The sequence below is a fragment of the Alligator mississippiensis genome, chromosome 7 (assembly GCF_030867095.1).
Source record: "Alligator mississippiensis isolate rAllMis1 chromosome 7, rAllMis1, whole genome shotgun sequence".
Lineage (NCBI taxonomy): Eukaryota > Metazoa > Chordata > Crocodylia > Alligatoridae > Alligator > Alligator mississippiensis.
The window spans coordinates 37,354,474-37,371,348 of NC_081830.1; the positions used below are offsets into that span (position 1 = coordinate 37,354,474).

The window sequence follows — 16,875 nt, forward strand, 5'->3', positions numbered from 1 at the left end:
AGTCAGGGGTTGCTCTCTCAACCCCTCCCCTCCCTGCATGTAAACTGTGCAGGTGCATTTGTTAAAAAAGAATCCAAAAGGGTGTGATACCTCATTGTAAAGCTTCTTCTTTTCAGCCCCCTTCTATTTCACTCTAGAAAGTATATAATTCAAGAGTCATAGCTAATCACAACTGCCAGAGCACCATGGGAGGAGTTAAGTGGTCTCTGAAGTGTTCACAGTATTGCTATAGAGTGCAAGGGTGTCAAGGATATGACCTATGGAGCTGTATCATGCAGCCCCAGGGGCTCCTGGAGAACCTGGGAATTCATGGGTGGGGTGAGCAGGAGTGGGACATGTAGTGGCACCACTGGGGACACATGTTGGCAGCAGAGAGGCAAGAAATGGCTGGGTTAACCTCTGTGGCCCTTGATGCTGCTCACCCCACTGCCAGAGTTAGGTCTATATCCAGGCCAAAAGCCAAGAGAATTTAACATCCCCGGTGTAAGGCAATAAATTAAAACACTTGAAAATTTAACTAGAAGAAATACTGAAGTCATTATAGAGTACAGAGCAAAGGCATACAGTATCCTCAGTGAGAGAAATTATTTAAGAAGCACTTTTAGCCACTACGCTATATGGACATCAAGGGAAAAAAAAAGATAAAACAGCAGTCTTGAGTTCTGAATCACAAACAGAAGACAAACTTCCTCAACTGAGAACTTCACTTCAGCCATGTATTCTGTTTGTTTCACTAGGCATGTCAGGATTACTTTATTTTATCAGGATTAAGAAAGCTCACACGATCAACTTTTTAACTACGCTTCACAGATTCAACAAGCTGATGGAGGAAATGTACAAACGCAATCTTGTCACTATGCTACATGGTTCCCTCGGGAATTTAAATGGATGCAAGTGAGACTTTTCACACTGTACCAAAAAAATTTCCATTTAAAGTTGCTGGCAGGGGTTTAATTCCATTTCCATTTCCATTTCAATTCTTTTGGTAGATTGTTTTCCAAGAAGCCAGGTGGCCTTGAACCTATGCTTTGAAGCGGCTTATTAAGCATGCCTTAGATCACCAGCCATGTTGCTGAATGAGAGAGTTCCTGGATGTATTAACATGATGTCCTGGTAAAAGTGACCCTGTAGACATCCAGACACAACATAACTATGGGGCCACGGTCATCATCACCCAATCAGCTAAGAATCATACACGTTGTAGTAAGTGGACAGCAAATCTTTGTTTCTCCTGAGACTGACCAGGACTTTTATTACAGGTACTTCCCAAACATGGGATACACACACCTGGGAGGAAGAGGAGATATGAACTAGCTTGCAGGAGTCCTGAAGAAAAACAATGCAAGTTTTCAGTATAATAATTTACAATTGTGTTAAATTTGACAACCCTTGTAATTTTTATCCAGTCATCATGATTCAGGGCATAAAATAACTATAAACAGGGGGCATGAAGAAACTGTGGACTGCAGTGCATTTTTTCATATTAAAGTGGCCCACACTGGCCACTGATAGGACATGGGAAGTAGATCTACAACTGATCTGTTTCAGTCCGATGCTTTATTCTCCTTCCTTCTTTGTACTGGAACATTTATAACAACTCAACTTGGGGCTGTGTCTACTATTTTACATCTAGATTCAAGTTAGAGCAAGACTCAGCTGAAACAAAGTTCCTCAAGACTCATACTATAAAATTATAGTAACCAGACAACAGTGCTCACGTAAGCCCTCTGTAATTACATATTCTGAAATCCTGTTAACTTAATACAGAAAATTCCATGTTAATAGAAATTAAATAGGGAAACAATTTTTGACACATGGAGCTATTAAAATTATTAATTAATCATAATAAATCAATAAAATTAATAATAAAAAGTTTAATTCAAGAAAATGATAAAATCAGTGTATTGAACACCCGTCAGTACTATCTTTTGCATATTGCAAACATGATAACTGGTCTACAATTACATTCCAGGTAACCAATGCCTTTGAGCCTTACTGGTACTGAACCAGTTCATTCTCATCCATGGAAAACTCTGTAGAAGCAAAAAAATTTACTGCAAAAATGCAGTGGGTTGTAAACTGAAGTGAGCACACCACATTCTCCACATGTGTCTGTGTTTAGCACTGGTGCAGAGGAGGGTTTACTGCCTCTCTGGCATGTGGAGCCCAAGAGTCTGAAGAAATTCTGGCCAAAGCCTACAAGATCTCATGGGATAATGGATACTGTTTCACAGGATTTTTAGACCTCTACTCCAAGGAACGGTGACATGACTGGCTCAACTGCCATGACTGCATATTATAAGCCTGAGAGGTTGGAATATGGCCACAAAAGAGGATAGAGAAGTGGTTAACCATGGTAGCCTGCAGTCAGTTTGAAGGCAGGGTAGAGATGCACCTTTATAGATCAACTAAATAAGATCTACACAGAAAGCACAAGCTTTCATGAGTCCAAGTTCACTTCATCACGTATACATCCTGAAACAAGCACTACGTGACAACTTGTCAAACAATTAGGTACCACCAACATGTTGGGTTCAAGGTGCATACAATGTTTGCTCTTCAGTGTTAACCCCTTTAAATTTAGCCATATTTCCTTCAGTCTTGTGTGTTAGACAAACCACGCTGTCACTTTCAAAAGGATTAGCCAGCCACTTCACAACTGCCTAATTACTTCACATACTGTCTAACCAAAGTAAACATCCCTGCCAATGAATGTTTTTTTAACTTTCTCCACCATAAAGAAAAGACAGAATATGACCCTAAGACAATCTAGCAATATGGACATTTATACCTAAGAAACAAGGACTAGGTACAGCTTTCCTTTAAAAATAAAATGAAGTACAACAAGGATTACATACTGAATAACACAGCCATGATGCTCATTAATGGGTATTTGAATCTTTGTCTGAAAAAACCAAGACAGATAAAGGAGAACGAAAACTCTGAAATGCAAAGCAGGGTCAGTTGGGTAATACAGGGTACTGACATCCCTGAACTATGAAAAAAAGCAAAAAAAACCCTGTCTCCCTCTCTGATGGCATTTCATAAAACTCTACCACACAGTTAAATACTAGAAATGTCTAAGAGAATGTTTCAGATATGGCCAGGGCTATGGATATGGCAAAACTTACATGAACCTCTGGATGGAGTTTAACAAGGAATCTTTTCCGCTTGAAGCTTAGTTTACGGACCTTGGACCAGTTGAAGGTGTTGATTTTTGTGCTACCCTAAATTAAAAAAAAAACAAACGTAAACAATCAAACTAGTTCTTAAAATAGCAGCAAATGATGACTCTCACGCACACTGCATGCATGTGTCCAGCCCCCCTGCCCTTCGTCAAATCTATTTTCTGGAAAATGCATTCCTCAGATCAAGCCTTATCTGCCATGCAACATCATTTGTAAAGTAACAGAAAACACATGGTCTCTAAATCAGATATTAAAGGATAAAGGATAATAATGTCAAATATTTTATGGTTTGATTTTTAAATTAAACTTTCCACTGTACATTGCAGAAGTTAAGATGAACCTTGTAAAATTCTAACATACGGTATGTGGTCACTCTGGTTAAATTCCCCAGGTGCCTTCCTGCTTCCATAAAATCTCAGCTTTGTTTATTAAAAAATCTTAAAGCCTCTTAATTGTGAATGAAATGGTTAAGGAACTGGGTATCTAACAAAAATAGATAAGGAACCAGGTATCACAACAAAAGTTTCTAGAGGATTCAGAACAACTACTGTCATTACAGATGAGCAGCACAGTAACTTGAGAAGCAGCTGCCATGCAAATACTTGTTTCATCCCCCCCAGGTCAGCTTCTTCACTGCCCTCCTACTGGCTAAGGCCAGGATGTTAATGTCAGAAAAGAGATTTGAAAATTAAAACAAGAAACTGCTACTTAATGCACTATAATTAAAAGCAAGACACAGATCTAATATGCTTCTCCCTTCGTACCTGGAAGACAAGGACACCCATGTGTGAAACAGCTAGGTTAATTTTCGTCCCCTCCCGGTCAGATGCTAGATGAAATCTAATGCCATACATCTCCAGTTTTCGAGCAATTTCAAGTACCTGGAAATCAGACTCAGCAGGAGTTTGTCCCCTGAAGTTAAGAACATAAAAGAGACATTAGAAACATACAGAATTTTAAGAACAATATGATTTTATAATACTGCCAAGAATGCCTGTGTAATTTATCTATATTTCTGAAACTAAATCAGAGCACTCTATCTAATATAACCTTGACAATTTTACTCCATGAAAGTATTATTATCACCTTTTTAACAAGACTAATATTCAACATCATATGGCTAGCATACCAATACAAAAAGCTGCAGTTTCCTTATATTGATATACTAAGATGTCAAGAGGCAAATTGACAGTACTGCACAATACCATGTTAGAAACACAGCTAATATTACAACAGCACAAGACTATGAGATGGGGTTACGAGGTTACGTTAATTATTACACAGGTAGCAGTGCGCGAAATTACATACCCACTACCACTGAAGCAAACGCCTTTTTAAAAAGAAAAATCTATGATATTAAGAACATTCTGTGATTTTGTGGCTATAGTAATCCCCTTCCAAAGAACCATTATCTAAACTCTGAACTCCCTGTTTTGTTTTAATTTACAATTCTAGCCCTTAAGTTGACAAGTTAATGTGCAAAATATTGACAAAATTTGAAGTAGTGGAGCTTCATCATTATGTTTGCAGAGGACTTGAAATAATAAGTTAAAAAGCGCCTTGTAAACTCCATCATGCTGGGGCCAGGAAATCTGGCATGGTTTGTCAGTTTACTGCACACAGACAATCTGACATTTTGCTTTCCAACTCTACCAAGATGTCCCTGCACTAACTCTTGTTTTCCATCTTTACCTACAAGGTAGAGTTTACTGGATTACAGTGAATGTTTCCAGCACTCTTTCATGGAGCACAGCAGAAGGTGGCCATCAGCAAGCCAAACGTCTTCTACAGTAGGCAGCCAAGCAGTGAATAGAACCTGGAGTACAAACTGGCCAAGTGCGCTTATTAAGAGAGTGCCACATCAAACAGATGCAGCATGGGAACTAGAGGAGATGAGCAACTGAAGTTTGCTGCAAGCTCCTCACTTCCATGAAGCTGAGGGAAAGTGGCACTAAATTAGGCAAACTGCACTACATTGTGACTACCTGCATCCATGCAATTCTCAAAAAAATTTAACCATCATCAAAATTTATATCAACTAGTATTTTCACTTATGGGCCAAAGCTCAGAGTGTGATTAAGCATAAGTCACTGTGGCAATAACAGGGTTTTGGGGAAGATACAGCAAAATGCAAAATATAGAACATGAAAAATCCAGCAAATTTAGCTGTCCCCACAACATGCCAGGAAAGAAAAAAAGGAACTAGGAAATTCCTTCATAGAGTTATTAGCCCAGACAGACTGGGTTTTCATATGCCATGTCAAAATATACTTCAATTGATTGGAAACATAATAAATCCCAGTAGCACCATAAAACCTATTCAGAATGTTATTCTTTTACACATGAAAAATGCAGAAGGAATCCCGATGTTCTCACTCTTCATAAAAAGCTGCTCAGACTGAATTGGATACTCACTTGAAAAATCACTGCAACACAATGACTTGTTAAGCACAAGTAGTTTTATAATACTCAGCAGTTTCTCTTGTTTCTATATTCATTTTATAAAATAATGTTTAAGGGTAGTATCTGAACATTTTTGCCTATTTTTAAGTCTGGTTTTCAAAATATAGTAGGGGTGGAGTGTTGTTGCTGCTGTAATGGTCCAGGAAATACTGGCAAATGAGAGGTAAGAGTTTTTTGGTGATCTGTTATGAGACTAGCTGTATAGTTGGGAGAGATGATTCACAAGCTTTCAGGCCCAAAGTGCCCTTCTTCAGGACTAGACTCGCTGAAGGACACTTTGTGCCTGAAAGCTTGTCTAACATCTCTCCCAACTATATAACTGGTCCCATAAAAGATATTATAAAAAAATTCCATGCCTGGAGTTGAAAAGAATCTCAATATTTTAGTAGCATTGAGGTGATGTTATTTCTATCATGGTCCAAGACAGTGGTGCTCAGCATTCTGGCCCTGTGAGGTAGATGAGTGCTGCAGAGCCAGTGTGCAGCCTGAATTGGACCCTGCACACCAGGATCTGTCCCTGGTGTTTCCACTCAGCCCTGCACACCAGGATCCGGCTCTAGGGCCCCATGCCATCCCGATGCACCAGAATCAGGCCCTGGGGCTCACTGCCACCCCTGCCCACTTGATCAGGCTATGGGGCCCCACACACCAGTATTGGATTCTGGGGCCCTGTGCCACCTCGACCTATCCCTGCAAGCCAAGATTGCCCTCTGAGGCCCTGATCATGCTCTGGGGCCCCACATCATTTCTCATGACCTGATCAGATACCAGGGCCCCATATACTCTGACTGGGCCCAACTCCCCTATGTGCTCAAATCTGGCTTGGTGCTGCCCTACATGTTCAATCTAGTGTGTAAGGCCATGACCCCACAGACCAACAGAAAGCCTCATGGCTTGGATGACACAACACTGGGGGCCAAATCTAGCCCATGGGCTGGGAGTTGAGAACCCTTGGTCCAGGAGATAGGCAAGACTTCCTGTAGGTGGTATCTTTTATTGGACCAACTATATTCATAGATTGTTAGGGGCTGGAAGGGACCTTGAAGATCATCGGGTCCAGCCCTCCTGTTCCAGGCCTCCCCAGAAGGGTACTTCAGTACCCAAAAGCTTGCCTATGTCTATACCAACCATATAGCTGGTTGAGTAAAAGATATCACTTGCTAGAATTCTTGCCTCTCTTTAACACTTTACTAATTCAGTCCATAGTTTCATTTTAGCTAAATCTGGCTATGATGTGGCCAAACCCTCTTTATATAAACAGGTGAACTGAGGAATTCTGATGTGCACAGAACAACAGAAAACCTAATTTGAAAGAATGGAAAAATAAAGTAACAAATATATCCGAGAAAACTTCAATACAAATTTCAGCATGTAACTTGCATAGTAGTTTACTAGGCATAAAAACTGTCAATAGTTTTTACCATTTAAGTGTATCAGGAAAAGTCAGCATATAGTCCTAGCCAGGAACAGCACAATATTTTTTATTAAATTTAATCCTGCATTAAAATTTGCCTTCACCTACAAAAGAAGGAGCTTTCTGTCTTGAGTGGGGGAAATTAGGAATGATGCCAAGCAGCTTGCACTGCACATCAAATGTTTACAAATGAGAAGTTTCAGAGTAATTATCCTCAGATGTTTGCTGCAGACTAATCTGCACAGGCTGGCCTGAAAACAATCTGGTCTAATTTTGTTCATCCATTAAGCAGATAAATCTACTTAGCCTTCCCAGGTCAATGGATGACAGTCTATTTATTAAAAGCATTTTCCAACAAGAATTGCCATCAGTGCAATAGTTCTCAAAGTAGAATTTCCTTTCAGCTATATTCCTTTGTGGACAAATATTTCCATAGTCTTCTAATACCCATGCTAACCAGAAGGATATTTTTCAAATCAGACTTTGATAGACTGCCCTGTGCTTTACATAACCTTTAAAGCTTACAATTAAGTTAGATTATTATGACTTGAATAGCTAACACACTGCATTTTTTAAAACTGTTTGAAGAAAAAAGAACTGTGGGTTTCTGCACAAGGACTTCAAACACAACGTATTTTCAAAGAAGTTATAAATCTGTATATTCAGTAATGTGCCATTATATTAACAGCTTGTGAAAATGGGTGAAGAGCAAGGACAGGTCTAAACCTAACAACCAAACCGGATTTCGTTAAAAACGTTGTTTGCAACAATTATTGTAGTTGGACAATCTTAGATGAATGGAGCTCATTAATAAATTTTCATTAAGCAAATTTCAAGTACTCTGAGGCATGAACGCTGTTTATATTGTTTGTTTAATGTGGTAGCAAAAGAACTTTAATTCTAATTTGGGGTGTGTAGGTTTGTCAAAATTTGTATAAATAATTATCATCCCCTGAAGATAAATTAACCTTAGACACATAATTGTCAACTGTAGACCTACCAGAGGTGAACATAAAAAGCCAAATTGAAGTTGGCAACTTGATATGATCATAGGATCATAGGAAAGTAAGGCTAGACTGGATTTCATGAGGTCATCTAGGCCAGTGGTTCTCAACCTTTTTTGTACCAGGAACCATTAGGAAACACTTATGGTCAGTCCCGACCCAGTATATAGTTTAAGTAGGAAACACACAAGTACTCTGGCCCCAAAATACTTACTAAACACTACAAGTTAAAGCAGCTCAAGTCTTAATTTTAAAGAGAAATCAATATCAACAGGAGAACATTAACAGCAATATCAACATGTGGCCCTCTATGACTCCGAAGTGACATTTATCATTGCGCAATTTGTAAAATACAAATTGCTGGTGCCCCTCACTCCCAAAGCACAGTCGCCTGACTCTGCCAGTGCCCCTCACTCCTGACTAGCAGAAAACTGGCTCTGTTGGTGCCCTTCATTCCTGACTTGTAGCCCCCCAGCCCTGCTGATGCCCCTCATTCCCGAATTGCAGCTCCCTAACCCTGCTGGTGCCTCTCACTCCCAAGCCACAGCTCCCTGGTTCTGCCAGTGTCCCTCACTCACAAGCTGCGGCCCTCACCCAGCCCTGCTAGTGACTCTCACAGCTGACCTGTAGCTCCCTGTCCCACCCCAGCCCTGTTGGAAGGGGCCCCCAACTGCCTCTGTCCTGCCAGAGCATGGAGGCTGCAGTGGCTCTAACTTGTGCGGGCAGCAGCAGAGTGAGTCCAGCCCTGGCATAGGCTGGAGGGAGAAGGGAGGCCAGTGGTACTCCCTGGCCTGGGCTGGGGCTTCTGCGCCATACCACATAGCCTGGCCATGCTTCCCCTCACTAAGCAGTGTCTCCTGGCTGCCCTGCCTCTGCAAGCATTGGCACGGGCCCTGGTGCCTCTGGCCAGGCCATGCAGCTCCCCACCACCCCCAAGGGGCTCCCCCTGCCCCTCTCCCCACTGGAGCGACAGATACCTCCAGCCTGCCCCCGCACCTGGACACCTTCCAACACCACCAGCAGGCACCCACTCCCCTCACAGCCCCCAGACCTGGCCCTCCAACCCCTGCTCTCCATACATTTTTATGGTGAAGATCACTTTCTGGCACCCCAGGATTTACTGTGCCCCCCCCTCACCACCCCGCCCCCTGGACAAGTTGCCCAGGCTCTGATCCCACTCACCCAGCCCAGCTCAGGCCAGGAGGCAGGGGGCGTGGCTCAGCCCAGCCATTTGCGTCCTGCTGCCCCCAGTTGTGGAGCCTTTGACAGACTGAGATCGACTGTCAGAGGTTCTATGATCAACCAGTTGATTGAGATCAACTGATTGGAGACCACTGCCATAGACTTACCTGCATCCAGGTGCCAGGGCTGCTCCCACCACCCTGCTTGGATGTATGCCAGCCATATGCATGTTCAAGCAGAGATGCAAAGGCACCCCCTGCCTCTAATTGCCCCAAGCAGCTCCTTGCAGGTTGGAAGGTTGCCAGCCTGCAAGGGGAAACCCATGCTTTCCCACATTTTTCTGTGACTGCTTGCAACCCTTTCAAATATTCTTGTGACCTACTTTTGGGTTGTGACCCACGGGTTGAAAAACACTGATCTAGTCTATCCCCCTGCTCAAAGCAGAATCATTCTTGACTAAACCACCCCAGCCAAGTGTCTGTTTAACCTGCGCTTGACAACTGGAGACTCCACAACCTCTCTTGGTAACTTGCTTCAATACTTGACCACCCTCATAAATCAGAAAGTTCTTCCTAATTTCCAATCTAAATTTCCTTTGCTGCAGCTTGAGGCCATTACTCCTAGTTCATCTTCTCTATAATCATCCTTCAGATGTTTGAAGACTGTTATCAAATCCCGCTTTGGTCTTCTCTTCTCCAGACTAAAAAACCCTAGTTCTTTCAGCTTTTCCTTGTAAGTCATGTTTCCCATGTCTCACTCATTTTTATTCCTCTCTGCTGGACTCTTTCTAATCTGTCCACATCTTTCTTGAAGTGCAAGACCCAAAACTAGATGCAGTACTCCAGATGAGGCCTCGCAAGGGCCAAACAGAGCTGAAGAACAACTTCCTTTGATTTGCAAGAGACATTCCTATTCATATAACCCAGTATGCTGATGGCTTTTTTTTGTCCAGAGTGCACTGCTGACTCATTCACTTTCTGGTTCATTATAACTCCCAGATCCATTTCTATAGTACCATAGGCCTTGCGAATAATTCCCCGGCCTGTATTTGTGCATACAATTATTCCAACCTAAGAGCAAGACTTTGCAACTTGTCCTTGTTGAATTTCATCAGATTGATTCCAGACCATGTTTCTAGTTTATCCAGGTCATTCTGGATCCTAGCCCTGCTATCCAGAGTATCTGGAACTGCTTTCAACTGTCTTCCATGAATTTGCTAAGCATGCACTCTATCCCATCATCCAAAACATTAATGAAAATGATGCAGGGAAGTACTGTAATCTCAGACAGCCAAAGAACAAAGCCAAGATCTCCAGTGCAAGACTTGGAATTTGGGGAAGAGGTAACAGAGGGGAAAGGCAACAAATACTGTCTCCAGAAAAGTGAATTCGGAAGTCAGAAGCAGTGAGAGAACAAATTATCTCACATACTAAAACACTAGAAGAGGGTGGAAGAAAAAGGTTAAAAGGAAGAAAAAAGAAAATATGAAAGATAAAACTGAAAAAGACAGAGAGAGCAGAAAAGGGAGGATACACCTGATTAAAAATGTGGCTTTGCAAAACTCCGGTTCTGGATTGTTCCCATCCACCAGTTCTAGGCTGATCTTCAATGTACAATTTTTCACAATTTCATAAGTCTAAAATTCACTTAGAGTGACAGAGAGGATACAGCAGGGATGGGCAATTATTTCAACTGGAGGGCCGCTTAATGAGTTTTGGTGAGCTGTGAGGGCTGCAAGGGCAGCCTTGCCCCTTAACAGGTGCCCCTGCCCCCTGGGTGCCATATTGGGACCCAAAGTCACGCTCCTAACCCCTGACCTTTGTAACCAGAAGTCCCTCCCTTTGCCCCAGAAAGTACTCCGGGGGGAATGCCATCTTGGAACTGGGAACCCCCTACCCCATACTAAAAGTCAAACATCTACTATAATGTATTTTAATTTTATTTAAAAAAAATATTTTTGTCCTAATTTGTGTGTTTGTATAGTATATATAGCAATGATTGCAAAATAGCTAAAAAATGATGTCTTACTCTTGTATATTGTGTGCGTGGAGTGTGTGTGTGGGGTTTGTGATGGGGTGTAGCTGTGTGTGGGGGTATAGGGTATGTTGGGGACTTGGGGGTGTGTACATGAGGTGGAGTTGTTTGTATGGGCAGGGTGTGGGTATGTAGGGTTTGTGGGATGTGAGGAAGGGTGTGGGGGCTGTAGGGGACCCCCCCCCCCCCCAGTATACATCCTCTGCTGCTGGCAGTAGCAGCAGGCGGCAGGCCCTCGGGGTGCTTGTAGCCTGCACAGGCTCAGCCACCCGGCGGTGCGTGGCTCCAGCCAGTTCCAGGAGATGCATTGGTGGCAAGGAGCAGAGCTAGGTCAGCCCACCTCGATTGCACAGAGCTCACGTGCAGCTCCCAGGACTCTCCCAGAAGTGGTGAGGAGACCTGCTCCCTGCTTCCTGCTGGAGTCCCAGAAGCTGCATATGGCAGCAGGGAAGGCAGCTGGCTCCATTGCGTGGGGCTTCCCCCCCAGTGGCATGCGACTCCTAGGAGCTGCATGTGAGCCCCACATGATAGAGACAGGCAGGCCTAGCTCTGCTCTTTGCTGCCATATGCAGTTCCTAGAACTGGCTGGAGCCGTGTGCCAACAGGTAGTGGTGGCTATGCCTGCATGGGCCATGAGCACCCCAAGGACCTGCTGCTGCTGCCAGTGGCAAGGACCCTGTGCCATGGAGGATTATGGGGGAGAGGGGCACTTGGGGAAGTCCCGTCGTTCCCCCCCCCCCCAATCCTACAAACCACACAAGCTCCAGATTCCTGCCACCCTGCTGGGCACGGGCCCTGGGTTCGGAGCTCTGCACTCCCACCAGCCCCAGCTCCACACACTGTGCTCCCACCCAGTGCAGCTTTTCCTTGCCTGCCACTGCTTCCCTACCTGCTGCCCAGAGCGAGTGCTGTAGCAGGAACACAAGGAGGAGCTGCTGGAGGCCAGGGAAGCTGAGCAGGTTCCCTGGCAGCTGCAGAATGGCAGCAGCAGCCCTGCCTGGAAGCTGTGCATGCTGGCTGGGGCTGGGGCCCAGGTCCTCCCATGAGCAAGGGTGGGAGGGCTGGGGTACAATTAATTGGTGGGCACCCACACGCCAGATGAAATAGCCTGGTGGGTCAGAACTGGCCCATGGGCTGTATTTTGCCTGCCCCTGGGATACAGAGCCTGAATCTTCTGACTGTTGTCAAAGATGAAACTAGTTATGCTAATAAGCCTCAGTAGAACAAGTTCCAACCAAAAGGATCAAGTCCTGGAAAATGTTTTCTGAATAAACATTTTCTGAATAATGTTATTTCATTCACATTGCATATGTATTGTATTTTTTATTTAGACCAATGATTCTCTTTTGTTTTGTGTGTCATAAGATTCTCATGAATCTGCTGCTGCTTATCTCTCAAAGTATCTCTTATCATGGTAAATCGATTTCTATACTTTGTGTTATCTGATTACTTATTTATAGTAACATCTTTTCCACTGATTTCATTTTCTATTCTGTTTATGTTTTGAAGAGAACAGAATGTCCATACAAAGCAATTTTGTCTTTAATTATTTAGTTATGAACAAGCCTTCATATACTCAATGGCAAACTGGATTTAAGTTCTGCAGCACTGACTTCTTGAAAAATAATGATTAAACCATAATGTTTTTATGCAGTATTTTCATGATACCCTTCTTTGTTTACAATATTAAATCTATATTGAAAAGTTAGTCACAGAAAGTTATTGCAAGAACATAGCAGCTCTTTGCCCTCCTCCTCCTGATCTCTACTCTAAGAATTAAAAAAATCTGCTAGCTTAAATAACACATCCTACTTGTGTAACCAAAATTAATGGCAGTGAAAAGACAATGGTCTTACAACCACCCATGAGCTTGCTGTAAGTATACCATATCTGGCAAAGTTTAGAATATGAATTGATGCCACCATTGTCACTTTCCTTTTCCTTACCATCAGCATTTATCATGGGTCACCTATCTGAAGAAGTTAGCGTATGTAAAACTGCAGACTGCCCACATGTCAAGTCTTCTTGGAAAAATTATTTAGCCCTATTCATATACAGATTTGAATCAAATTGTGCTACAATTCTTTTAGAACATGAAAACAAATATTAAAATTATTTTAAATTTGTTTACCCTGGTGGTTACAAGTGAGGTCTTAATTCACTGCTCCTGTATGTAGATTCTTATACTATTCCCACAACCACACTGGGTTCCACCAGACAACTCTCTTCTTTCTTATCTTCCTGCACTTTCATTCATATGCTGTACATTCTGGACCAGTTCCAAAAAAACCCCTGCATTAATCTGCACTTACATGTGCTTCCTGTGAAACTCCAGTATCTTTCCTTGTATTCTTTCCTGGTTTGGCAAGTATCGATTTGTTTTAAGGTGTTCACGATCCTCATATTCATCAAAATCCCCTATCTCAGCTGTAATAGAAAGTAATAAAATATGTTATAATTTATAGTAACAACAATGCAGGCAGGTTGACAGGAAATACTTGACCTCGATGGAAAATGTTATGTGCCAGGACTGTGAGAGCAAGAATTTCTTCTGTTGGGAATGTAACAGAACTTTCCAAGCCTCACTATATCTCTGAATGTTATGACACCCTTCTCCACAGGGACCATGGCCTACTGGTTGAGAAACTTTTATCTAGTGTACAGAATTATTTTTAGTGTTGGGTAAAAAAATTAAAGCTTCTTATATGTTAAAGCTTTCAATGGACAGGAAGAACATAAAGAAAACTCTTGCAGGACCATGATAAACACATACCAATACCTCCTTGAAGCTTAAACTAAAATAAAATGTAATAAAATTACTTGAAATAATGATGAAGAATACTATGGCAATATCCTATTTATATAAGCTGACCTACATAACTAAGATCCTTTTAAGGACGCAAAAATAAATGGTCATTTCAGTGTATCAAAACAAAAATACTTATATTCTTCGTCACCTTTGGTTATCCAGCATTTTAAAATATATATTCCTGAAAACAGCATGGTCCAGATGCTGCTACTTACTCAGCTGTTCCATTTGGTTTTGAATAGCACAAAGAGATCTGGTCTCCCAATAACTGAGATTAAATTGTACTATATTTCTGAAGAGGTGCTATTAACATTTTTTTTAGTTAGGCACACAGAGTGTAGGAACTTATCCCTTTATCTTAGATGTCTGATTTATAAATATATATTACTGTCTGTCTCCTTTAATGCTTAAGCTCCTTCTCAGAAGCATAAATGGAAGTTATATTCACTCGCCTTCTGTCTTAGTACTCCAAGATGCATGGCTTTGAGCTGGATTTTCAAAGCCGTTTAAGCATGTAAAATCTGGGCCCAGAAGCCGGAATGAACACAGTCAGAAAGCCATGCCCTTCTCCCAAGCATGAGCCCACATGTTTTTCTAACTCCCCTTCACTCCATCTCTTCCTAGCACAATTCCACACCAGCAAGACAACATCCTTATTGTCAATCCTGGTCTCTCTTGTTGCCAGCTTTGTGCTTTAATTCCCTCCAACTCCTCCTGTCTTCCTATATTCCAGTCAAACAGGAAATTGGAAACTGATAACAGGGGCAAGCCAAAGCATAAGGAAGGTAGCTCAGTAAATAGGGATTACTGGGTGGAGGTAGAACTAGGTGAAAGTCACAAGTTTAAGAGCTGCAATTCAGTCCCATTTCCCAGCAGCCAATACCATCCTGCTTTTAACCACAGCACTCTTAAAATAGCCTCCAGTTCAAACCTTGGGAAACTGGACAGTCCCTATGGTGTTAGTATACTTGGTGATCAGTCCATAGCTAAAATGTCCAAAATAAAACAAAACAGATTTAGTACCAGTATTATATATTGGATACAAAACACTGTATATTTAAATGGTCTAAGTATATATAATGCCTTGTGGGTACCCTTTTATGGTTTAATTCATTTTAGCAGTGGCAACATCACCTGATGTAAAACACAAGATACTAACATTGTAGAAGATGAGAGATGAGAAGTGCTGCTGTATTGTCACTGCAGGTTAGTCGTTCTTCTGCTAAATCCCTCTTGATTTGTAATGCAAACAGGTATCTAAAAAAGGAGGGTTAAGAGTCTGAAATTGTAAAATGAGAAGCTTTGACAATTATTTTTCAGAAAATACATCAAACAGAACTTTTCAGCTATTAAGGACAGTCCAAAACAAACCATAACTAACGTGGCTCATGTCTATATCCTCCGTTGTCATGTGAGAAAAGATCTGCTCAGTCACACATAAGACAATGGTCTGCAATAAGAGCAACACAGGCAAAGCAGCACATTGTTGGGGTACTGGCCTGGCTGAAGCTGACCAGTCCAGTGTCACTCATGGCTTCCCTGATGCAGAGCTCTAAGTAAAGGGCACTCCAGTACTGTTCTTTGGGACCTTAAGACACCAAACACTTGTTCAAGGTCTGGTTTTCCCCTTAGCAGAAAATGCACCATCACAGTCCATCAGTGAAGGCTTTGGTATGAAGCTGTCACAAGACAGGTAGGGTTTAAACCTTGATACCGAATCTACCGTGAGCCATGTCAGTTGGTATGATGCACTCCATCACACTGTACAGAGGGACTGTCTGTCCTTTTCTGTTTTGTTTTGTTCAGTTTGGAGTAGGAGAAAATGGGAAAAGATTAATTTTCTTCAAATTAGGGAAAAGGAAAACATATGAAACTATAAGTAAGTTGGAAATGGTGAATTCTATCTGGCTGAGTGGTAACCACTTTATCCCTTTAGGTCCTGATATGGGATCCTGAAATAGGAGGCACAGGAAAAACACACAGACTTGACAGATACTGCTATTCAAAAGACTCAGATTTTGCACACACGGGTGAATACAACTGTACATGAAGGAAAGAAAGGAACAAATCCAGAGACACATCCACAAAGAACGATTTTTATTCTACCCACTCGTACATTTTATGTTTTATCTTCAATTACATGACCATCACAAAGTTTTTGCTAAAAGGTCCATCTCATATAAAGCATCAAACAGATTGCATTCAGAGTGAATCCAGGGTGTACAGTGAAAAGGCTGAAAATATAGGATCACTATCTCATTGGCTGGAGAAGTTGCAAGATGTAGAAAAAACGTAATTAGGGTTTGCAGGGACAGAAAAGATTGTGAAAGCTGAAAGCCACACAGGGGGACTCAATTTGATTCCTTCCTTTGTCACAGTTTCTGTGTGATAAGGGGAAAAAACAAGACTTTGGCAGCTTCCTGACATGACCTTGGACTTGGACAAGTGCTGAGCACTCAACAACACTCATATGAGCTAAATCAGTGGTTCTCAACCTTTTTCCTACCAAAAAGATCCATGGCCTGTCCCAACCTACACTCACCTGGCTCTGCCAGTGCCTGACCCCCAGTTCCCTGCCCTCCTGGGTCATGCTGGTATCCCTCACTCCCAACCCACAGCCCTGTGTCCCCACCAGCCATGCCAGAGGAGCCCCTAGCTGCCCCCATCCCACTCAGACTGGAATGCAGTGACTGCGGCAGCTCTGGTTCATATAGGTGGCAGCGATGAAAGTCCGGGCCCGGCACAGGCTGAAAAGAGGAGAAAAAGAAGCCTGTGGCACAC

General features: G+C 42.3%; 1 protein-coding gene across 4 annotated transcripts in view; it reads right to left on the minus strand.

Annotated features, from left to right (window-relative positions):
- The window catches only part of FARP2 (FERM, ARH/RhoGEF and pleckstrin domain protein 2), a 154,610-nt gene that overhangs the window by 58,336 nt on the left and 79,399 nt on the right, over positions 1-16,875 (minus strand). For all 4 annotated transcript variants that reach the window (XM_059730827.1, XM_006267051.4, XM_059730826.1 and 1 more), the window contains exons 6-9: positions 15,254-15,351; positions 13,598-13,712; positions 3,953-4,100; positions 3,132-3,227 (exon numbers count right to left, since the gene is read on the minus strand). In XM_059730827.1, the coding sequence (XP_059586810.1) occupies positions 3,132-3,227; positions 3,953-4,100; positions 13,598-13,712; positions 15,254-15,351 (457 nt within the window). The remainder of the gene's footprint in view (positions 1-3,131; positions 3,228-3,952; positions 4,101-13,597; positions 13,713-15,253; positions 15,352-16,875) is intronic.